The 24570-nt window shown below is 53.2% G+C and overlaps 1 protein-coding gene across 1 annotated transcript in view; it reads left to right on the top strand.

The window, feature by feature from the left end:
• The first annotated feature begins 3639 nt into the window (after positions 1-3639).
• The window catches only part of Step (cytohesin steppke), a 49236-nt gene continuing 28305 nt past the window's right edge, over positions 3640-24570 (top strand). The window contains exon 1 of the mRNA XM_077669769.1: positions 3640-3920. Coding sequence (XP_077525895.1) covers positions 3821-3920 — 100 coding nt within the window. The 5' untranslated portion in view covers positions 3640-3820. The remainder of the gene's footprint in view (positions 3921-24570) is intronic.

Raw genomic sequence — 24570 nt, 5'->3', positions numbered from 1 at the left:
CTTGCGCTTCGGTGACCACGTTATTCTTCTTTGGCAAAGCTCGGCAGCTGGGTACCTCGGCAGAGGGGCAACCGAGCTGATGTACCCATGCCAGAGGTGTGACCGCACAACAAAGGTCCACCAGCAGCACTCGCCCATTCAAGTTACTGCCTCAGGTCTGGTACAGTGCACAAATGACCAGAAGGGTGGTGCGGCAATGCGAGCTGTGTGGCAGTCTCCTCGCACCTGCTGTGTTTCTGAAATACATGCTGCGAATAGATGGCGAAGGGTGGTGGGTACGAATCGGCCACCTGGGCCCAGGCAGCCACGGAGGGCTCCGATGACGCACGCTGCATTCGCCACAGTAGCCAGCCACTCTCTGGTGTAGTGGTGTGGTTGTGTAGGGTTGTGTGGGCAGTCGCGCAGGAGGTGGTCTTGGCTGGACCGTGAAGAGAGGCAGCAGGGGCAGGGGGCTCTGGCGTGCATTGGAATAAGTGCAGCCGAGTGGGGGTGTGCAGTGCACATGTTTGTGCCTGCTGCTCGAGACGGGTGAGCTTGGCTTGCTGTTTAACGGAAGCAGGCCAAGGTTGGGCCTCGACAAGTAGGCCCTCGTGGTACCCTGGAGTCGCTTCTGATGCAGGTGCATTAAATGCTCCCATACGCACGAGTCCAGTGTGACCGAGTGATGGTTCCAGAAATGATCGGTGGTGCATAGCGAATGAAAGGAAAGTGGAAGAACTTGGGGCTAGATCTGAAACCCAGGGCCTACGCATGCGGGTGAAGCACTGCTGACCCTTGGCTCTACCTGACCAAAGGTGGACCTGGTCAATGCACCATGGCCTTCGATTTAGGGACGTGGTACAGACGTGCATTGATGCCTACAGGAGCAAATTTAGCCTGCGGATTACAGATGTAGGAAGGCATGTTCATACTATGGCAAGGAAAAAGAGGAAAATAATTGTAGCAATGGTAATGAGAGGACACAGTGGCTCCACTGGAGGCCTACAGGAGTAATTTGCCAATGCTAACTACAAAATAGCAGTGCATGTTCACACTTGTGGTGTATATGTAGGGCTAACGTGGGTGATTGGCCATGCCTCTCGGCCATAGGAGGCATTGGGAAAGGGATCACGCCAGTGTAATGAGAGGGTGCGTTTCTGCTGCTGCTGCTCCTGTCTCTAGTGCGTTGAACAGGAAGTGCCCACTTTAGCGGCAGCTGTGGAAGGTGGTCGCTTGCTGAAGTATGCCTCGGAAGAGGATGCGGGTCAACCCAGAAATTCCGCACGACCAGCAAGGAGTTGGTCGGTGCTCGCAGCAGCTAAAAGCACCACCAGCTGACATCACCGCAGGTGTTGCGACACGTGTAATGCACGCCACACACGTACCCCTCTGGTGACGGAGGCGTTTGCTAAGCAACAGTGAAGTTGTTTAGCTAATCGTAATTCTTCGTGTCCGCAGTTAAAAATGCCAGGAAATGGCGGAACGCGTGCACGTGAGCGTGGGCCTCGCGTTGACCGCCTGGCAGTTAGCAAAACCAAGAAAATGCCTAGCGCTCGTGCGTGCCTGCCTCGCAACGACCACCCAGTGTCTCCTGCACACGTTTGTCACGAGCATACCCACTGGGGAGATTGACAAAAAACAAAAAAATCCAGCGTTCGCCATAAATGTGGCAACACTTACTCAGAACGAAAAATACACGTCATAGTGTACGCCCCTCCAAGGTGATGCCCAGTGATTATCACTTCCAAAAAAAATGAAGGAAGCTCGCACTTATAGCAGCAATAGTGGAGAAATGGGTCGTTGCGGCAGCGAAAAAGCAGCAAATCTGCTGCAGTCGTGGACTTAAACTGTTGTAGTGGTAGTGAAGGTCGCACACAGCTTCACTACCTTCAAGTCTTGTGCGTTAGTGTGATCTTCCTTCATTTTTTTTTATTTCGTTTCGTTCACACAAGCGATATCTCTGGGGAGAGGCGAAAGTCAGATTGAATCTGCCTGACGTTGGCCATCTCCCGTGTATGTGCGACACTGCACAGCAACGGTGTGAAACATAGAAAAGATACAAAACATGAGAGTCTATGCATGAAATACCAAAAATACATGTTTTTTCAAAAACAATACAGCAGCAAGCACAACAGGGCGGACAACCCATGAAATAAATTACTCACAGTAATGCTTTGCTGGTTCTTTAGCTCGAGTTGTTGCAGTAATTGTGCAATAGCTGGGGGCTTGTTAATTAAGAAAGGTGGGGATCGGGTGTTCAGATATTTGTGTACCATAGTTTGTTCGCATCACTGGCGTCCTGAAACAAGTCAGCCAAAGATCGTAATGCACATTCACTGGTACATAAGGCATTTTGCAACAGGCAATGACATACGTACACCCTACAGACCTACCATTAGACGTAGGGGATGGCATAGATTGAAATAAAACATGATGCTTTCGCACTCCCTTTTCCAATCAGTGTGTAGTATCTCTGAACCTTTTTACATTGATAGCTGCGTCAACCACGGTGTCGACACTGGCCGATTTCGAGGCTCTGCGAAGGGTTCTTCACCGCAGGCTGGTGCACTGTGAACAAAGCCGACTGCACAGGGACCACGCTCGGCCGCAGAGTTTCATTCGATCGAGCGTAGTATAAATGCCTCGGGACATTCAAGGTGCCCCAAGCCTGAAAAAAAATGCCAGCTTAATTATGATTCGCAAGTGTGATGTCAAGAAGCTTACCATTTACAGGCCCATCAGACTATATGTTGCATGCAAGCTGTGTACAAAGGTTTAATCACATAAGCAACAGCCTAGGTTTTCAACAACTGAGAGAACAAATTGGATTTAGGGCAGGCTACTCAACAGTTGATTATGTCTACGTCATCAATCATGTAATAGAAAAATGCGTGGAGTGTAAAGATCTAACCTATTTACAGACCACGAAAAAGTGTTTCATTCGTTAATTGGACACTGGCGCCGTACTGGAAGCTTTCAAAGGTCATGGAATGGAGGTTGACTGCTTGAGGCTCTTGAACGACAGAGAAGGATGCACTGCACAGGCAGGATTCCTTGGTGCCCCTTGCAAGGAAAGAAGCAAGGCAAGGAGAGGCCATGTCGCCAAAATTATTTGCAGCATGTGCCAAACGTATTCAAGAAGCTTGACAGGAAGGCAGGGTTACGGAATAATTGGGAATGTTTTAGCCACTTGAGATTTGTGGACGACATAATATTGTTCACTGTTCAGTGAGTCAGGTGAACATGAAAAAGTTGTTGCCGGACCTGTGCTCCAGATTCAAAACTGCGTGTGTAGGCCATGCTCCACCGGAAGTTTTCCCCGTTAACTGCATGGAACTCAAGCGCAGTATGTAGAGAGTAATGTTAAAACACGTTCACTTTGCAGCGTATTGCGACCGGAATCACGTGTGGGATTAGCGTGATTAAGGTGTTCAAAAATGCCGCCAATTGAATTGTGCACATCGCGCCATATCACTCTGCTGCAGCGGCTTCTGTAATTGCCTAAAGTTTTTAATTTAGACATGACTTAGATGTATTCGTGTTTGTGAACCAACGAAAAAAAGAAGCTGCCAAATGCAGCGCCATCAAAGCGAAACTTGCTGCAGGTAGCGCCACCACTGCGCTCTCGCCAAAAACGTATTTTCTGCAGCGCTGCAATCACATCCACCCCCTTCCCATGGCAGCAGCAGGGGGTGGTGGTACGCGCAAGTTCTGCAACACTGCGATCTCGTTTTACGTTTCGGTTTTAGTTGCACTAATTTAACGTGTGAACAGTTTGCTTTGTTTTGCGCCTAACGCGACTTCCTCGTTTTCGTCAGCACCGCAAGTATTGGCCTTGTTGATGCGTCATCCTTCTTCCACGCACCTTCGGAAGGCGGACTCTGCTGAAGTGAACATGACCGCTTCGGTACCCAGGAGTACGGAGTCCTTCCCGGCGTCCGGTAAGCCTACGGATTGCTTTATTACCAGTCCGCACCACACCCGATCGCTGGCTTGCGAAGCCCGGTTTATTGAGCTGACGTCCCGCAGGAGTTTGTCCGGGCAGTGACCCTGGTGAAGTCACGAAAATCGATAGACCCCGTCAACAACAATCGTCCCGCAGCGGACAGCCAACGGACGCCCTGAGAGGTGCCTGCGTGAGGCACTTGGGACGCGGACGCGCTTCGAAACGCGCTTATCGCGTCGTCGCTGTGGTCGACGCGGATGACTGGAGCTGCGCTCCGGCGACGTCCGCCTCACTGGGCGGATGTTTGTTTGCCTTTTCGACTGCCTCCCGCTGGTCGATTGTTCTGCAGTGCGCCTGTGACGAGGCCTCCGCACACTGCCAGCTTTCAAAGTCGCTCTCCGCTAAACGCGATGCAAATTCTGGGCCCTACACCGCGAGCTTGGCTCGCCTTCTCTGAATTGTTGAACCGCCGCCAATGCGGATCGTTTGGCTTCTGTTCTGACGGTACGTCCGTTGTGTGCACTGGCATGCGGGCAGTCGCAATTTATGCACCCGGCTCGCCGCTTCAGCCCTGAGCTACTTCCCTGCTGTTTTGTTATCGTGCATTTTGCGATGGCACACCAAGCAGGGGCTCCGAACGCGCAGTTGGCTTGCTGCTTTTGCCTGACGCAACAGTGCGCAGGACGGCATGAAGCTTGGAGTTCCGCTTTTAACCTGCTCGTAAATCCGTCTTTCAAGCGTGATGCGAATATTAATTCTTTAAGAATAAAGCAAGCAAAGGTAACCGCGAACTCTGCGCAAGTGTACAACGTCGCTTTGTTTCACCATTGGTGTGTTTACCGTGTCCTCTCTGTTCTAGTAATTCCGGGGTCATAATGATCCAGCAACCGGTTTCTGTTACCTCCGAGAGCTGGAGTAGGCGTTTTGTCGCTCCGCGTGTCCGGGTACGTAAGCCGAGACACAGCACACACCTAATTGTGCGCCCTTTAACGATTGTTTTCCTTGCGCCGCCGCCTCTCAATGCAAACAGGACGAAAGAGAAACATCAAACGCAACGTATGCGAGCGTCACCGCCAGCTCGCAGCTGTTCCGGCAGGCAATCGCCTGATCCTCGCGCGTCACAAAGCGGAGTTTCTCAAGGTCGCGCGCTGTTCGTTTATTTATTTTTTGTTTGTTTCTCTTGTCTGCAGCCTCATCGAAAGGCGGCACTCTGGTTAAGGCAGAAGTGCTGAAACCCGGGAAACGATAAATCCGGTGCAGTGGCTTCGTTGCGCCGCTCAGCTCCAGGCCGGCTTGTCAGAGTTTGGGGGGGAGGGGGCTGCTAGGATTGTCGCAAGGACGCAAATAGCACACCAGTGGCTTCGGAATTGTGTTGAAAGTAGGGGGGGGGGGGGGGGGGGGGGGCTCAACACAATTGACGGTGGCGGCGATGATGATGGTTTAGCGTTCTGTCCATACGGAACGCTAAAAATTGCTAAAGTTTCGTCCAGACGGAGCGCTAAAAACTGCTGAAGTTCCGTCCAGACGGTGCGCCAAATCAATCCCAGCCGATTAGCCGCTATTCCTCCTCCTGGGATTTGGTGTAGAGGTTCCGCCGCTGACTGCGGACGTTGTAGCGTTTTGAGCAGTCGGTCTTGGTTTTTACTCAAGCGGCCGAACCGCTCCCGCTCACTGGAGCCAAGGCCGACGTAGCCATCGCCAGTCACGCCCGATCTAATGTAATTATTACCAGTCATTAATAATTGAGTGACCCTGGCTAGTCACTGAGCGGAAGCGGTTTGGCCTGTTCGGTAAAAATCAAGACCGACTGCTCTTGCTGAAATATTGTGAAGCGGGCGTCGGGTGGCGGCTTGGAGATCCGTCCGGATTGAGCTGGAGTTAGTCCGATCATCTGTAATCATTATTAATGATTATTAATTACCAGTGATTCTGGCTAGTCAGTGAACGGTAGCAGTTCGGCCGGTTGGGTAAAAATCAAGAAAGACTGCTCTCAACGCGAGTTTTGTTTCCTCTGGACGGAACTCGATTATCGTTCCGTCTGGACGGAACGCTAGACACAACCTTCTAAAAAACGGCGACTTTTCTCCGGCGTCTGAAATGGCAAGTTTTTTTTATAAGTCGGCAATGGTTTTTCCAACGGCATCTGTAATGAAAGGCGATTTATTTTAAGTGACAGCTCTTTTAAGCCATGATTTGTCATTCGTGCCAAGACCAGGTAGGTTTGGGCACGTTCTTTTTGGAACAGCTAGGGGTTATCGAGCCTCCCCCCTATTCTGGAGCCCCTGAAGCGCACTGCGCTGTGAGACAATCTGCGAGATTGTCTCACAGCGCATACCGGGGCAGTATAAATTCATTAGGCTCGTCACCCGAACTACGGCAAAAATCGCCCTGTCATCTCTAAAGTTGAAGGTAAGGTGCGCGTGTTATGCTAACAGAGGCGGGCACAGAAAAAAAAAAAACGTATACTTCCACTATACTTTTGTTTGTTTCCTGTGTCCGTCTCTGTTAACGTAACAAGTGCAGCTGTGTATCAACTCGCCCGCCATCGAGCTTTACCGAATGTGCAATTTGAGTTTGCATATTTGCTTTAACCTGCAATGAAGCTGGCTGGCGCTGTGGAATTCATCCGCCTCTGAATTTCAGTTTTCTAGGCCAAGCGTATCTCGACGAGCGTTCTTTACCCTTTTTCGCTTCGTAGTTCGGTCAATAACATTTAGCTTCAGTGTAAGCCGGACGAATGTTGTGCATATTCACTGCCTCCTTCACAGATCTGCTAATTCTGAATACGGAATTTGTGCGGAAACAGCTGAGTTTTCATTGAACGCGTTCGGACACTCCGAGTCGTGTGGAAACGGGTTAACCCGACGACCTTCGGACAATGGCGGCGCGGCCCTTTTCAACCGGGCGCGTTATCACCGTGGGGGGTGATGGGATGAAAGCGGCCATTTAATGCACTGTTATCGGGGCGGTGTTGGCTCTGCCGACGCAAGCTCGGTCTGCGTCACGCTCCCAACGCTGGGCTGTTGCAGGCGCTGCGCGAGGAAGTTGCGGTCAAAAGCGGAGATTGTGTTGCGAGCTCGCGCGAAGCTTGATTAAAAATGGCCGACCGCGTGTGACGACGCGAGGGAGAAGCTGGATAATTAACTGCTCCGGTGATTCGTCAGTCAGTTAATTGCCCTACCCGCTGTACAAAATGCATTAAGGGTAAAAGCGATAACGCGAGTTCAGAAACAACGAATGACAGTGGTGCAAAGGGAAATTACCGAGCGGTGCGGCAATCACAGGGCCGCATTTGAAAGCGAATTTTCGCACGCTGGGGCTGGGGTGTTTTACAAGTGTACGGCAACCGTGCTATTTGGTTGTACAGCTCATCTCGTTGCCGCTATGGCATTTAGCGACACCTGAGCTGCCTGCCAGCGATCGCCCTTCCTTCCGCGTTGTCTTGCTGGATCGCCCGTGACAGAAGGAAGGCACTGCGCCAAGCAAGAGGGTACGTATACTTGCTACGATACTCTCGATGTGAAAGTGGAACACTCAAATGGCGAGAGTTGTGGGCGACACATTGGAAATGACACTGTGCGTCAGTGGTCGTATTACGGGGGCATGATTAGGTGTGTAATAACGATATTTTTCTTTTAATACTTGTAGAGTTTTCTGATTTTTCGTTTCAAACAATGAAATTTTTCTTGAAAAAAAAAACAAAAAAAAAACGCCCGCTGATAGTTCTGCCCGTTCCCGGGCGGTGGTCGCTGATGGTAGATCTTCTCTTCCACATAACCCCATCCTTTTCCTGCCCCAACCACCTTTGTACCAGTACCTCAACCCATACTTCTGCCCCCTCCTCTTCCTTTTCTTTCCCTGCGATACATGTGTGGTGCAACCTCTTTCCCTCCCACACTCACCCTCGCCGCTACTGACTCTCTCTTCCTTGCGGGCCAGACCGCACAATCTTCTATTTCGACCGGTGCTTTGATCTGACGCGGTGTCGTATCGACGCTCACGCCATAATATGCGCAGACCTACGTCGGCTTAGCAGCAAACATTTCAACGCGTAGAAAGAACCAGAGATATGTCACCTTGGGGGGGGGCAAGAGTTGGGCCCCTTTCTCGCTACTACGAAGATGGGCAGGCGGCTTCCCTGTCGTCCTGGCGAAAAGGGCGAGAGTGGCCGTTCAAGGACGCGTTGCCCTCCAACCGACGCAGCCCGCGTTCTTCCTTCCTGCAGCAGTCTTCGTGTTCGCCGCTCTGTTCAGCATCGCTTCGGCGCCAACAGCGCCACGTCGCAGGGTCGATGAACCGGTTGCACCGTTACGGGATATCGAGAAATGTCCCGGGAAAAAGGAAGGAAAGGGCTTAACTTTATATACCTGATGCTGTGTAAAGACGGCCTTCGCCCGGAATTCCTGTGAGCTGCGCGTGTTTCTGATCGGTGTCTGTGTAGTGAGCCAATGGGCGCCAACCGAAAGCGCTCAGGACAAACAGCTGTTTAGTCTTGGCGGCCCGGGGCGTAGAAATGTACGACGCCGTCTTTCGGCATTCTCCATGCTTGTCAATCAATGGTAATGGAGAAGCACTGAACACCCGGAGCTACGACTTCTTGTTCTGCTGCACTCTCGAGCTCTCACCGAGAGAATGGAAAAGCAATCACTGACCCGCGCCACGACAGAAGAGTGAAATTCTCGAGGGCGACTTGCTTGTCGACGGGACCGCCGCCCCGAGGAGCCGCAAACCTTGGAGGAGGAGGAGCGCATACCCATTGTCTCCTGATCTTGAAAACGGTGCCCCGTGATAACTGTATAATCTCCTCAAACATGGACGTCCAAGTGATGAGAGGTGAACGCTTCTGCATGGAATCGGGCGATTTTGCATCGAATTCGGGACCCGGGTTTTTCAGCGTGCAGAACAAATGCGCGGAATCGTAACCCTAAACAGCGGACACGTGCGCGCTGATCGCGGTCGGCCGTGGCGAGTCGCGCGGAATTTGCGGCTGCATAGTAAACAGCTCCGTGTTCTGTGTGTTGCGCCTCGAGGTGGAATACGAAACGCCCAGTCGCACGTTCGGTCCTCGCCTCGTTTTCGGCTACAGTGGTCGCGCACAGCTGAGTGGCGTTGAAGGCGATGGTGTGGCAAACGCCCCTTCGCCATGTGTCCCCACGTATCCCGAGAGGCGTGCTTGCACGCGCGCTCTCTGCAACCAACTTATTCCCAGGCCCGTCAAGTTGTGCCTGGCTCATTCCAAGTTCAGCCCAAGTGATGCGCCCGAATCCGTCTTGCCGGGTCGGTGCGGAGAAACTTTGCGAAACGGAACGTAAAGAGACGGCAATGCTACGCTTCTTGTGGGCACAAGGTTATGGTCGTTGCGCAATTCCTGCTGCGAAGGGCCCCTGAGGACTTCCGTTTGACGTCTGGGCCCTGGCAGAGAGTTCCGGGTCGTTTTCAGCTGTGGACTTCCTGTAGCCACTGCTTTCGTATCACCCACGTGGTGTCGTTACTCTCAGAATGCGTTTCCGGGGCGCGGTTTCGACGGTGTCGGTCAGAAATTCGAATCTGCTGAGCTGGGCGAACCGTATCGTTCGTGTTGAGCGATATCTTTGTGGCGTCTGTGCACGCGTAACAGCGGCCCGTGCCGTGAGTCATATATGGTGGGTCCCACAGAGGCTTTTGTCCGCTGGTAGCTTTCCCAGCGGGGCGGCTTCGTTGGCGCGGCTAATCTGGGCGCACGCGATAGAATTGTTGGGTCCGGCAGTTGTCGGGCGGTCCGGCACAGCGCCGTTATCGCTCCGCTCCTGAGCGTGCTCCCGGATTTTCCCCGTGCCGGCTAGTTGATCGCCGTGCTCGGTGAGCGTGTGTACCCGCTGTGCTGCATCGCAGTGTGTGCGCGCCTGCAGTGTCGTCACTGATGGCCTCGGCGCGAGCGGCAAGGTCGAATGTTAATGGCGCCTGCCTCCCGCCGCCGCTGTTGCTCTTGTCGAAGGCCCCGACGCGTGTGATGTGGCGGACGTAGAAGCAAACGCCGCCCAGACGAGCAGGCCTGCCTGCGTTTTCGGACACGGCCGCTCCAGACGCGCGCCCCACCGCGTTTTAGCAGTTTCATTCTGTCGCTACGATCGCATGCCGTTGTGGGCGCCGCTACAGACGTGGTGCTTGGCTTGGCTAGCCACTAGGCTTTCCGTTTTTGAAGCCAATATCAACATCAAAGGGTAACCATTTTTCTTGTTCGTCTTGCATGAAGCTTTCAAATAATTCCTGACAAATAAACCTCTTGGAGCTCTGTTTTTAATACTGAAGCAACATTAAACAAGTAGCGTTGCTTTTTCGCAGCCACGGATAACTTTGAGCGCGTTAATGAGCCATGCCAAGGACCTGGCACATTAGAGCACGCTCGCTGAGATGCGGCCCGCCAGTGAAGAAGCCCTGTGGTTTTTCAGTGTCCCTTCGTGTCTGCGTGTTAAAGATTGCCAATACAGAGCACGAGGTCGCGGGTTCGATTCCCGGCCGCTTTTCTGATGGAGGCGAAAAGCAAAAACGCCCGTGTGTACGATATTTCGGCGCACGTTAAAGATCCCCAGGTGGTCAAAATTAATCCGGAGCCCTCCACTACGGCGCGCCTCATCGCCTGCGTTGCGTCGGCGCGTTAAACCCTACAATCAAAAAAAAAAAAAAAAAAAAAGATTGCCAATACATCGCTCGGGGCTGTCGCAACACACCGCTCTGGGGGAATGGGGGCCGAATTCTTGGCGTCCCTCGTCATTCCCATACGGCCGAAGAGACGGGCGTGCGTTCGAGCGGCGACTCGTCTGAGCTGCCGCCGTTGGTACAATCCATGCGTAGGAAATGCGCTTTCCTTTCCTCGTGCACGTTGGCGGCGGTGCAGCGCGCGGAATTTGACCCGAAACCCGGATTCTCCCCCGCTCGCGTGCCTCCTCGTTTTTGCCGCATTTCTGGAATGCTCGAGGCGATGGCTCCCGGGTTTTTTCGCCAGCACCTATTTTCGTTCGCGAGGCGCTCGCAAATGGGAATATGATGGCGAGGACAGAGGCCTGTGGGGAGGGACTTTGACCGGAGGTGGCTTTCAATTATGCTTCTGCGGATGCCTCCAACTGTGCAGCGAACGAGCCGTTGGTGGGGCCCGTTGAAATTGAGTTCTTGTCTGCAGCACCGTAGGGACTGTTTCTGCGGCCGGGAGGGTCATGGCCTTTGCTGTGGGTGTACAGGTGTCCACAAAACCAAGGTAGACGAAACTGTAGGAATGCCAAGTAATGGCGACGCCGTGCGCGATGTAGCCTTGGGTGGCAGCTGCCATTCCCACGGGAGGCACCCTGACGTCTTCGGCCACTCCGCCGGGGGATGTGCGCCAGCGGAGTCTGCCGCTCGCTGACGGCACCGAGATTTCCGGGCTTCTTTTGGGCTACACACCCCCGTCATGAAGTCGGCTGTTGTGAATGACCCGCGTCGTTGCAGCGAAGTACCCTTTACAGGGAGCTTCGTGCGGCGTGGAAGCGTGCCGGCCTCCCACAGGGCCAGCCCTGCAAAAATGAAGGGCCCGGGTGCTGGGTAGTTTTATGATGGGGAATGAAGTGTTTGCGCACCCCTCATTTTCCCCTCCCGCTCGCAACCTTCTACGTCCCGTACGGTTCTGTACGATTATGAATGGAAAGAAACTTTTGTCATTTTAGCATTTCGCTGCAGTAATACCCTACACGTGCGGGCTTTTTCCAAAAGCGTGCGATCATCTAACGCGCTAATGCCGATCAAGAACTGAGATCCGTCCCTGCAGCTTTCGAGGCTAGTTCACAGCTTATTCTGCGCGCGTTATAAAAGAATGCGATGATTTGATTCTTGCTGTATCGAATGCGGAAGCCAAGCTAAACCGATCAACGCCAAAAGCTCGCGACATGATTGCTTCTAAATGCGGAGCTGTTTAAGCTCGAGTTCTCAGCTAAGCGGAGAGTAGGTAAAAGTTAGGCTAGGAAGTGTGCGAGGAGGCAAGGGTCCGACGAGCGCGCGTTCGGGATTGGCTGCGTCCAGTGAAGACCTAAGCTCTGACGTGCAGATGTTTCCATAGTCGAGAGAGGCGGCGTGGGCTTGGCGGCAGCAGCGTCCGATCTACCGGTCAGATGGGCAGACCAAAGAGAAGCCAAGTCGACGCTAGTGAAGATCACCAGCTCCTCCGTTTCTTCACTCTTCGCATCTCAATTGCGAAGGTGTCCGATTTTTTTTTTTTACCGGGGGGAAAGTCGTGAGGTCGAGTGGGCTCTTATCATTTTGTAACGGCATTTTAGACGTAGCAGGACCTTATTAGCTGTAATCAGCCAAGTTTAGCTTTCCGATAATTCCTTCCCGGTGCTCGATCCAATTCATTGTTCAGAAAAGCAGATAAGCAGCGAAACAGGGATATGGCTATCAAGATTAGCCATGAATTGGCGTCGTCAGCAGCAGTCCGAAGATTACTTGCGCTCGGTGAAAGTAGGTTATAGCGAGCGCTTCTTCTTTCGAGTCCAACAATCTGAGCGCTATCCAGTTACGAAACGCCTACTTTGCGGGTTGCGCCAAGAGTAGGGGTTGAAATTCCCGCTGTGGGACTTTGATTTCGTCGATCGATGCGTCTGCGGGGGAGGGTGTTACGGATCGCGGAGGACGTCGGAAGTCGTTTCCGCATCGTTCGCGCAATTGCGATGCCATCTCGCCCCACTGCCTCCCCCATCCCTTTTTGATGGTTGGGAAAATGCGGAGCTGAACGTGTGCATTCGTCGGTGAAAAAATAAAAACGGCCGGCCGTCGTGGGAAAGCCTTCTCACATCGCAGCTATAGTTGCAGCTATTTGTTGTCGAGTAAAAATGGTTAGCTTCGGGTTTTGGGTGCCAGTCGCGTTATTCGTCTCTCCGGCTGCGTGGTGGATTAGAAGCGAAAGCGACGCATTTCTGCGCCTCGTCGGCGGCTACGTATGTACATTTAATAGTGGCGGGTGTCACTTTGGCAGCGTCTCGTTCTCACTGTGTACCGCCTCGTCCTCTGGGGTGGACAGGGGACGTGCATTCCAGAAATGCTGACCAGAGTGTAAGTATGGATAGAAGCGTTTTCAAACGCGTAACCGTTTGCATTGGCGGTATCCGATGGGCACGCGAAACGATTTCCGCGGGGCTGATTTCAAGCGTGCGTTACAACTTGCTGGTTTCGCTGTGGGCGATCTTTAAACGGGGTCCTGACGACAAAGTGCAGCCTTGTGCAATTTGAGAGAGCTAGCTTTTGGTGACTCGCACGATTCCGTTTTAGCACCGCGAGAAGTTTTTAACCGAAGAACAAAAAATACGCAATAATAAAGAACATTCGAACCATGGCCGCCACAAGACATTAGCGCCGAGGCAAGGGGATAGCAGTAAAAACATGCGTCACCAATGTGGTAACTGCACGTTCACGTTCAAGTGGTACGGTGAAACGGTACGGTTGTGTCATTCTTACCGGGATGTGGCAATGAGGCAAACCTGTCTTTGTGGTCCCGTTACGCGTTTTCAAGCTTTGCCTATACGGTCTTGCTACTCGCTCGTGGCAACTGGCATGTCTGAGGTGTTGTTTGATGACTTACTGCGCAGTGCTGTTAGCTGAGTTTTCAGAAATGAAGCGCGGCAACCGTTGGCCGTCGGTCATGTTAGCCCATTCTTTCCTCCATGTGTTAGCCCATTCCCTTCGCACGCATGGGTGTGGGAGGGACTACTCACGCGTGCTTCTAGCAGCATATACGCGTCGTCTGCGACGGTAATTTGCGCAGATGCCGTCAATTTAGACACCGCGAGCCGTTTCGTGGCAACAAGATTACCTCATCCCGCGCTTCGGGGGCCGCCATCGCCTGTCGTCTGCGGTGCGTGACGTCGTTTGGGCGGGGAGGGCCACCGCGGCCAGCTGTTCAAACACCCATCGCTTGTGCAAAGGTTCGAATCGTGCCGCCCGGCGACCACCGGCGGGCATTGTCTTTCTGCTTGGCTAGCGGCGTGGAGCACGCGGGGGCAGGTGTCGAAGTTGACGGGACATCTGCACCCCGTGGTACTGCCATTGTCTGACGCCATCTTGTTTTTTGCTAGCCGTGTACTTGTTTGTGGTGGTAACGATAAGGTGGCTCTTTTCGCGGTCTCGCCGTGTGAAACCGCGGTATTTTCCCCTTCTAGAACTACAGTCAAACCCTGTTATAGCGAACTGCAATATGCGCCACGGTTAGTTCGATATATCCAATGGTTCGATATAGCCAAACCCACCTTTAACGAATTTATTGTTACGAGTTCGCAATACGCGGGAATCCCCTTGCCATCCCCGCATGCAGAAACAACAAAATAAAGTATGTCATTACCATACACAAAACAACCAATTTGTTGCAAATAATAGTTACTTTCCGCCTTAACGCCGTAACTGTCTTCCAGAAAAAGCGGTGATTTTTGTTTTCCCTTTCGTATTGGCAGCGTCAACTAGCACATCATTCTTTACCCGAGACATTTTCGAATCCGTGTCCTTCAATATCGAAGAAACATTGGCGGAGGACATCGACTGCCGAAAGGACTTCATTAAGCGTCGGATGGCTTTCATTCGCGAGATCCTCTGCCTCCTCGGTGCTTTTCATCAGCATTACGACGGTGCTGCTGACGTGCCCGCGTCCGAGGGGCTTACAGTGACGGCAACGTCGTCGTCGACACTCAGGAAATCTTCGAAGGACACTCCCTTCGTCACAGCATCGGGAAAGTTGGCGAGCTGCCGCCTTGGTCCGGACCATGGAGGTTAAAAAAAATTGCTGGAGTGGAGGGGGCGCCCGTAAAGTGAAGCCGCCGCGACGCCATCTTGCTAGGGCAGAAGACGCGTAGTTGTTGCAGCGCGCGTTCCGTGTGTGCGCGAAAAAGTGTTGTTGATTCGCGTGCGCGCCATGTAACGCGATCAAAACAAGTATGGTTGGTTCGTACGTGGCTTACGGTTGTGCAAACAGTGTGAATGCGGCGCCGGGAGTCAAATTTCCCACGTCAGTTGCACGCGTGCAAGCTTATTCCAAACTAATCATGCCCGTTGCATTGTGTCGCGCAGTATTTGCGCCTTCAACGATTAATTTCTTTGCTGCTAGGTTTCCGAACGATGCTGAGTCAGTGTCTTTTGTCAATGTCGTTTGTTTGCCATTTGATAGTATGTTTTATCAATTGGATGTCTTGGATCATAAGTCTGTCTTCTTTCAAACAATAAACACTTTGTTTTCCAAATTACAAACTAGTTCATCCTTTTTCGGTAGTTCATGTCACCGGCAATGTAATCTCATGGTGTAATTTACCAGAAAAATTGTTAGTTCTTTTTTTGCGGTTTATTTGTGCGTTAGGTTGCGCAGCAATGCAATGAACGTAATAGGATTGGTTACTGTCATCCTCATGAAAGTTTTATGTGTCGGTTTTTTTTCACTCCATTATGTTTATTATCACAATACTGGCATCTGGGTGTTTCGTGTTGTTTTTCTGAAAATGCTGCATTTTATGGTCACTTAGTTTGTTCCATAACTGCTGTTTTTCACTCTACAGTGGCAACTCTCAATTGGTTTTGTTCTAACAACTTTCATGATCAATTTCTGCATTTGAACAGCTTACAATAAAGAACATGCGTGTTAATGACTTTGCGAGTTCTTATGCATTTTTTTTTACTTTGTGGCAGCTGCATATATGAGCCTATAAGGTGAAAAAAAAAAAAACAATGTGCGTGTACTCGGAGATCTGAGTTTTAACGAAATTCCTCTGGTAAAAAACAATACGGAGACGTCCGACATGGCTCGCCTCATAGTACGCAGTGTTGAATTATAGCTTGAGAATCCGTTACGTAATTTAGAACCGCTGGGAAAGTCCGCAAAGACCGCTGCAAAGCACTTGGCATGTGGTTTCTTGCCCCCAGCAAGATGGCCACCGGTGGCTTCATCCGAGCCCATTGGTTGGTATAGGAGACTTCCACTCCAGCAATTTTTTAACCTCCTTGGTCCGGACTCGCTGACTGGGCGGGTTCCGTCATGAGTTCCGCGCGTCGGAAACAGTTACGGAAAGTGTCAGGCGTCATGTCACTCCATACGATGCGCAATGTCTCAGTCGGGGCCTTTGCTCAGAAGTCGCGACCGTTCAAAATCTCAAACCATGCATTTTGGCGGCCATTCTAGGCACCCTGAGTTCGATATATCAGATGTGAAGTTCGTTATAAGGAATGTGTTTCGCGTGTAGTTTCGTAACTGATTTATTTTTGTTCGATATATAGCATAATTCGCTCTATCCGGGTTCGTTATATTCGGGTTTGGCTGTACACGGTGGGAGTAGTCTGACTATCGACTCTCTATAGTTATAGGAGGCGATGGTCTGACATGTTGGCGTAACATCGTTCGGCTGCCGTCGATCTTGGGGAGGAGAAAACAGCCTAGCCGCCGCTTTCCCTGTACTGCATGCCGGGGAAGTTTCCTGCGTGCCTTCTTGGGGGAATCGGTTACGTGGCCTGCAGAGCTCCCGGACGACTGCTTTGGCAGCGGCGCCGCGCATAGCGGACGACTAATTTTTCTGCCGTCACAGTTCCGCTGCAGTCTTTCCGTGTGGTACTTAGTAATGGCGCTGCCGTTGCCGGCTCGCAAAGGCGGCGCGTGTGTGCTGATAAAGCTCCGCTGCGTATCGGCTTAGTTCCTCGTTTGTTGGCGCCGCGTGATCATCGGCCGGCGGAAAAGGGAACTTCGTCGGAGGGTTTCCGTGGCGACTCCGAGTCCGCTGAATTCGGCGTGCCCTGTGGGAGTGGTGGGCACGTCGGGAAGGAAACGTCTCTGCTTCCTGTTCTTTTAAGTACGGCTCGCGCGTCACGGCCCGCGCATCGCGTCGGCAGTTCCAGAGATCCCGAGTCCCCTGCTTACATCCATTCTCGTCTTATCAGTCTTCATTCGACACACCACTCGCGTCTGCAGGAAGACCAAGGGTTTTGCCGAAGGAGGCTCGCACCTTTTCCACTTTTTTTAACACGAAAGTGTTTTATGTCTGGGTGCGCGAACCTCACCGACGTTGTATCCGTCACGGAAATGACATCACCAGAAAAAAATTCCCTTCACGCGCGGCGCTATAGATTCGAACCCACCATCACTCTGACCGTAACGGGAGGTGTGAAACGCTCTGCCAACTGGGCCATGAAGTCAGACCCGCAAGGCTGTACGAACGCGCCTTATGTCCTTCCCTCTAATTTCTCCATTCAGATGGTGCTGCCGTCTAGGAGAGGTGACGCGAAGTAGTGCTTCATGACGCTAATGAGCTTCGATAGGGCAGCGGATAGCAGCTTGAGCTGCTGTGTTTGCGTTCGCCTAACTCTGCGAACCGAGCTACGCACTCTGCCTCTAGCGTTCCACAAGCTGAGCTCGTCGCAACGCAAGCGTCTGCCGCCTACGCCACCAGGTCGTCGCTAGCCAAGCACACCCACAAGGCTGCTGCCGGGCCGCAAATCATGCTCTTTTCGCTGTTGCGGACCGTGACTTCACGAAACGATTCGTTGACAACCCGTTCGGTTTCGTCAGCATGGTTAGCGAGCGCCAGGGGTTTAGTCGGATTTACGCAATGCTTCCGGCGCATGTAAACCAGTGTCTAATGTTGATGCGTCTAACGGTGCCATACCGACGAGGCATAGTGATGTGCAAGTTCGTATCGATGCACAATAAACATTCAACTGCTTCTGTGAAAGCACATTTCACTTTCTTGTTTTACCGATTCCTACGAAAGAAGGATCAACCTTTATTTTTGCCTCCTTCTCCTCCTGCGTCTCTGGAAGACAAGAAAAAGCGGACGTGGCCCAAACCTAAAGATGTGTTCGCACGTACGTCAGATTCCGAGCTCTGCATTTTCCGACTCTTTTATTTCGCACCCCTGCCCATCCCGGCCCAAATTAAAGCCTGCGCCCACCAGTGGCAGTTCGTACTCTTGCAGGGAGAAATAAATTGCCGTCAGTGTCTCCACAGTCGGCGACAGATGCTTCCCCGCGTGGGATGCCTGACGCGGTTTTGTTTCTGGTTTCGGAAGGGCCCGTACCTGGTTGGTTTCTGTTGCTTTCTTCGAGTTGTCCATTTCTCGCCCCACCGGTATGTCTGACAGGCCGCAGTGCGTAGCTTGGGCAGCGGCGACCGGCTTGTGTGAAACCGAGTCTCAAGTCACCGTTGTCTGTCCTGGAGCCTTTCCCGTATCCCCCCGGGCAGCACATACAACGGGGCTTCGAAACGTGCGATGCAATACCAGCCGGCCGTTGAGGCTTCCAAGGGGTTGTCCCCGGCAGCAGCCTTTTGGGGGCCTGTAGTCTTGCCCAATGGTGGCGCTCCTGCGAGGCTCTTGGAGGACGGGCCGGCTGCTGGCGCTTAGCTGGGATCCAAATGAAGAAGACGGGGACAGTAGCTCCCCCGATGAGAGTGCGGAAACGTGTGCACGGCCACGTGGTGCGTGCCCCGGAGCGCACAACGCGCGTTTTGTACTATGCCGGAAAGCTGCCCTGCGAGTTTTTTCGCTCCGCGGCTGTGTTTATCAGATGTCCGCACATTTGGCGAAACAGTCCGGCTTGCGCTGAGGCGCAGCAGCAGCAGGGGTGACCTGCGCGGCCCGTCGCCGGTCTCGGGCGGGCTCCAGTTTCCCTCCTCTGCCGGCTCCTCTTCCTGCGACAGGTCACGCGTCGCCACCGCCCCGCACTGCAGGCCGTTGTTCTCCTCCCTCCTCCTACTTTTACTTTTACTTTTACTTTTATCTTTACTTTTGCTCAAACCTTAAACTTTGTTTCCGCGCTGAACTCCGCTCGACGCCACAGCGGAACGTTGGGCGAGGCCGCACTGCCGGCGCTTTGGATCTAAGCCGTCGGCGGGGTTGGTTTTACCTGACAAGCGTCGCAGTCCTGGTCGGTCGGTCGGGCGGCGTGCTGCTTTTGTCCGAAGCAAGCACACTCGCAGCGGTTTCGCGCTCCCGTGCAACGGCCGCTGGATGACGGCTGTGCTGCCTGCCCGTCAGTGTGGCCCTCCGGTGGCGGTGCGCACTACCCGCTCGTGCAATATCTTGCACGGGGAGTGTTGTTTTGCTCCGCGTGCCGTGCCATAAACTGCGCTTCCGCGCTCACGAGCTCTCCGCCCCAGTGGGAATTTCCCCGGCGGTTAGCCCGTGTGCCTTTCTTGGCGCGCCTACAGCCCCGATCCCAGCAGAGGCTTGGTCCGTGCCACCACCGAACGAGCGGTCTCTCGTCTCTCTCAGAGACGTTCTGTTGGCGCTGGCATGTGCGTAGTAATGCGATCAACGCCCGCGACCTGGCCTGCCGGGAACTGCCGTTTTCTGGTGTCAGCGCCACTCGGCTGTGCCCCGAAAGCCCCGTCGTTCGACCTTGCGGATCTATTCGGCTGGTGCACAGGGGGAGGAAAAGCGTTATTCAAGTGCAGGGTGGAGTTAAAGGGGGGGAGAGGCTGTTACGCCTCTCTAGCATGGGTGGTGTTCCTCAGTCCGGGATCCCATTGGTCGAGGACGCCGCCCGTGCCCGCTGGACGAGAGCCCGCTGAAACTGCAGGTCCGAGCGCAGCCGGATAGGGCCGCCTCCCAGCCCTCCCTCGTTGTCTTCACTTTGGTCCTTATCCCTGGATTATATTGGCAGGCCCAAACCATATGTTATGTATCTACCCACTGACCGCAGAAGTTACACGAACCCGAGGAGGACCGGTTGATGTGTTTGATCATTGCGGAGCTGTAGAATGAGCCCGTCTGCAGCTGGCGAAGATGGCGCTCCTCAGTTCTATCCAGGCCCTTGGCGGGCACCGGGAACGCCTGCCTACCGAGGCGCAGGTGTGTTGTGACCTCAGGGAGTGGGGTTAGCGGGTAGGGTGTGGGCGTACGGTCAGAGCCTGGGAAGTCAGAGGAACTCCGGGGGAGAGACGTTCGGGCGGCTGTGTGTGCAGCCTCGTTCCCCTCCACTCCCTGGTGGCCAGGTTGTTTTATGGTGTCGGGTATTTCTGGATTAACATTTGAATTTCTCTAGCTGGGAGTGCTACCCGACCCCTGGCGAAATTTTGGCGGGCAAGCCTGTTGTGAGTCACATTATGTACGTTGCGTCAGAGTTGCGGCCAGTGCTATAGCCGTCTCTTCAGCAAACTCAATTTTACTCGTTTTCACCGATAGTCTATCCACCTGTGTTCCCTCGTGCAGGACCGCAACCGTACAGATGCCCTCCGATGTTGGTCCCGCTGCGCCTACATAATACACGCCTTTACGGGTGGCATATTGTTTTGTTATGGCTGTTTGTGTCATCGATTTGTATCTATGCCTTCATTCCCTGAAGAAAATCCTGAATATAAAGTTTTTGTGCCCGCAATTCGTGGAATTTAGGTTACTAAGAATTTTGCTGGGCTTCACATTGTCGAATGCACCTTTCAAGTCTGGTGTTAGGATGGTTCTGTCCCCATGCTCTCCGTGAGGAGGGTCGATCACCTCCCGTTTGAGCTGGAGGAGAACGTCTTGGGTTGACAGGTGTGCACGAAAACAAAACATGGTTGGAGAGAAGAGACCCTGTTTTTCGATGTAAGTAGAGAGACGCGTGCAGACTATCTTTTCCATGGGAAATAGGCCGCAAATTGTCCGTGTTTCGCTCTTTACCTGCAGGTTTGGGAATGGGGTGCACAATTGGTGTTTTCCATTCGTGCGGAATCGGGGCGCCATCCCGGATTGCGTTATAATGAAGTCGTAAGCTCCTGAACAGATTTTTCGCTGAGGTTTGCTAGCAGAGCGACCGTGATCCGGTGGCCGCCCGGGGAACAGAGGCAGTATCTCGCGAAGATGTCGAGGAGGGTGCTGCAGCCGTGGGGGGCCACGATTTTTCAGCGTCGTTTGCGGCATCGCGAAGCACCCCTGCAAGTGCGCTTCCCCGCAGTTCTGTAATGGTGCGCAAAATGTGAAAGGTGGGAAGGCCTCCACGCCCACGCCCATTTCGCTTCACGGAAAATGTTTTGCGCCCCGCGTCTTCCAATACGAATGGCGGTCTTGTTTTTTGTCTGTTCGACTGTTTTTTTTTTCTCGGTTTCCGCCGCATCCAACACGCTGGGCGATATTTTTTTCCCCTCTTTTTAGATGCGCGGACTAACGTTCCGTGAAGAGGTTGCGCCTTTCCCCTCTCGAAGGGGAATATCTCATATCTGCGAAGGATGCGAAACAAACTATGGACCCGCTGTGGTGGCTCAGTGGCTAAGGTGTCGTGACTCGTGCTGCTGAGCCAAAGGACGCGGGTTCGATTCCCGGCCGGGGCGGCCGCTTTTCTGATATAGGTGAGAAGCAAAAAACGCCCGTATGTCTAAATTTCTACGTCCTTTAAAGATGACCAGGTGGTCAAAATTAATCCGGAGCCCTCCACTACGGCGCGCCTCATCGCCTGCGTTGCGTCGGCGCGTTAAACCCTACAATCAATCAATCAATCAATCAGTCAACAATCAACTGTACAAACTGTAGTGAGGAGAGAAAAAAAGGGCGACGCACATATAGATGGCGGGTGCATGATACTGGGGCGGAATAATAGACGCGCAAGTTAACGCGTGATACGGCGGGAACAGGATTTTTTTTTTTTTGCTCCTATGAAGCGGCGGAGGTTGTTTTGTCGCCATACATGAGGAGTCCTCTCCAACTTTCAGGCGTCTCAGAAAAACTGGACCAAGCCACGGGGGGATGCGTCAAGTGCGCATGTGTTTAGCGAAAACTCGATAATTGCGATTCGCTGCAAGTCGCCGTGGGCAAACAAACCGAGGGAAGCATCTGGGCTGTTGTAACAAGGACCCCAACTCATAACGTCAGCATTGCATCCCATATGTGTGTCCTGCCGCCGTTGCGAGCTCTTTGGATGTTGGCGCACTGAGATCGTCCCGCTCGGTCAGGTTTTTCGTCAGCCGGCGTGATTCAGCGGGGGGATAGTCCGTGTGCGACTCAGCGCTGGGAATCCGCGCAGACGCGCGCCAGCCCTGGTGACTAACCGCGCGGTGGCTGCTGACGGTAGCTCTTTTCGTTGTGCGCGTTTGCCTTTTTTTTTATTTCTTTTTATAGCGAAGCTGTTTACCTTTGGCCACTGTATGCATACCCCGCACACATATCCACTCCCAGCGTAAACGTTGCTCTCTCCCAGTGCGGTCCCCCTATAGCCGGGAAATGTCCGTGTCGAGAAATGGTGGCGGGGAGGAGAGGGGGCGTGGCGAGGAGGTTTCATGGCACGAACGAGAGATGGAAAGTGACGCCAGCACTCCGCGGATCATGTCTGCAGGTGGAGGGAGGGAAAGAACGCAGCCCGGTGAGCGAGCGGGGAGCAGCGAAATTCACCGGCAGGAACGTTCCAGCAGCGGCGAGAGATCGGAGCCCTATGAAAACGCGAGGCCTCCAGCCAGGCGTTTTCAACCTAGACAAGAACTGCTTGGATGCCCCACTTTCTTTCTTTTTCGTGGATGTGTGCAAGCCAGTGAAAGCGTCACGACTTGTGCGGGTACGGTCCGCGTGCACCGCGCGAATGGTTCGGCCCGTGAACTTTCACGCGGGTGCAAGAAATCCCCGTGAAGGGAGAAACGAAGCAGGAAACGAACCGATGGGACGCGCACCTTGCCGCGCTGGCTGCTGCAGTGAGCGCGCCTGCACACCTTTTGCGTGTGCAATCCGAGCGTGCGGCCGCCGTGCACGATGGGATCAGTTGCAAGCACAGATAAGCGCCCGTCTCTGCTGAACGATCGTTGTGTACAAATGCGGAGCGAACTCAAGAAATGAGCGTTTTTAGTAACACAAGCTGCGCGATCGCTTTCCTTTTGTTTTTCGACTTCAGTGACCGTCTGATCACTCGGAGGACGCATTTTTGAAGTGTACAGGGCAGTTCACAAGCGATAAAAGGGGTCGCAGGAAAAGTGTAACGTCTGAGCCCGCTGCTTTCAGTTTGTTCTAGATTCTGCAGTCTCCCTGTGCCATATGATGATGTTTCGAAGAAGCGCTTAGTCGCTGACGCGGACTTCTCGGAGCTCGTTTCGCGCTGCTCGCGGAGGATATATTAACATTTGCGAGTGCTCACCTCGGCACAAGACGACCTCCCATTAAATTTTTTTGTCGTGTGCTGGTTTCAGAGTATAATTTTGTATTGTCCATCGTACTTTTTTCGTAGAATGTTAGTGAAATTTATGCCAAATTGGCTTGTCCAAGGCAGTGATCAATATCCGAGGTATGATATTGGCAAGCATAATCAGCTCCACGCATGCCGGTTTCGTGGCACCGGCCTAGCGTGACACACACCCGGCGCTTATACAGACCGAATGTACCACACTACGATCGCGTAATAACATTTACTCTCGTAAATACACCGCATTTGCTAATAGAGGGGCTGCTCCGCATAAATATGTATTTCCAAGGCGTACAAACGGTAAATCTCAGCCGTGAACACGCAGCAAAAGCAGCGGCGACAGTGGGGAGCGGGCAGAGTCTGCCGAGGCTACTTTTGAAACGGGCATTTCAGTGGCGCCCTTACAGGCAGCGCTCGAGGCGTGTAGAAGAGGCGGCTCCGTGGGATTCGTCGTCAGATATGGAAAGCGAGTCGGAGCGACTGAAAGAAGCCAGGCTTCGTCGTCGGAACGAAACCAAGAGGAGGCAGCGAGCCATGGACACGGAGGAAGAACGAGCCGCACGCCTCGAGAATCGTCGTAACCGTACAGAGAGCCAAGCTAAAGAATAACATTAACCGAACCTATCGCTACGCACACCCAGACATAACTGAGTTAAGCCACAGCCATTTTTTCCCCTCGCGCACTGCAGGGAATGACGACATGCTTGCGCTTCGCCCCTTTGTATGCGCCGCGCTTTAAGAAGCCTGTTGCCTTTGCGGTTCCCTCCGGGCCTGCGATGTGTGTGCGCATTTTCCCCCATTTTCGTCTCGGCTGTTTCGATTGTAAATCGGCCGGGGCGTTCCTTTCACGGCCCGTACCACTCCACGCCGTGCAAGGGCGACGACACAGAGAGTGACGAGAGGGGATGTCGACAGCGAGGCCAGTAGTTGCGGGAGGCGTAGTTTTCTTACGGCATTGCAAGTGCGCACCAGTGGTTCCGGAAGGGGGCCCGGTGGCGAATGCCCTCGAGAATCGACTCGGGCCCGGCGTCCGATGTCTGGCATACCCGGAAAGTGCCATCAGGAGCTGCTGGGAAGAGGAAAGGAGTAGCTGTCCGTCACCTTATTCGCGACACTGCGAAGGGCTACGAAGATCAGTTCTCTTCCGTTCTCGGAAAGAAAAAAAAAACAAGAGCCAGGGAGGGGGCCTTGTTTTTCTTGCCACATGCCGATTAGCGTGCGGCAGGTGAAGGGCGAGAGACGCGTGCGGAGAACGACGCGTTTCTGGGCGCGTTCTCTGACCGCTGCCGGACCCGTTCTCCGCACGTGTCTCGCCTAGCTTTGTTCTTAACCTCAAGCTCGGGGTTGCCATCGCTAAACGCCCGCTCTCTCTCCTTTCCCGCTCTCTTTTTGCAGAGGAACATTGGCGTAACGAGGCACAAAAAGAAGCCCGGTGTTGTGTTCTTGTACGCTTGCAGTTCGCGGCGCTGCCAGGTCACAAGGGGGGTGGGAGGCTTATTCCCGCCTGAAGGACGCCTTTGGGCGTCGCTGTGGACATGCGAACGCGA

Source organism: Haemaphysalis longicornis, unplaced genomic scaffold, assembly GCF_048455015.1.
Source record: "Haemaphysalis longicornis isolate Haplotype H1 unplaced genomic scaffold, Haemaphysalis longicornis Haplotype H1 scaffold_5, whole genome shotgun sequence".
In the NCBI taxonomy this organism is placed as follows: Eukaryota; Metazoa; Arthropoda; class Arachnida; order Ixodida; family Ixodidae; genus Haemaphysalis; species Haemaphysalis longicornis.
The sequence above is the reverse complement of the archived record's forward strand: the minus strand, read 5'-3'. Positions and strand labels throughout refer to the sequence as shown.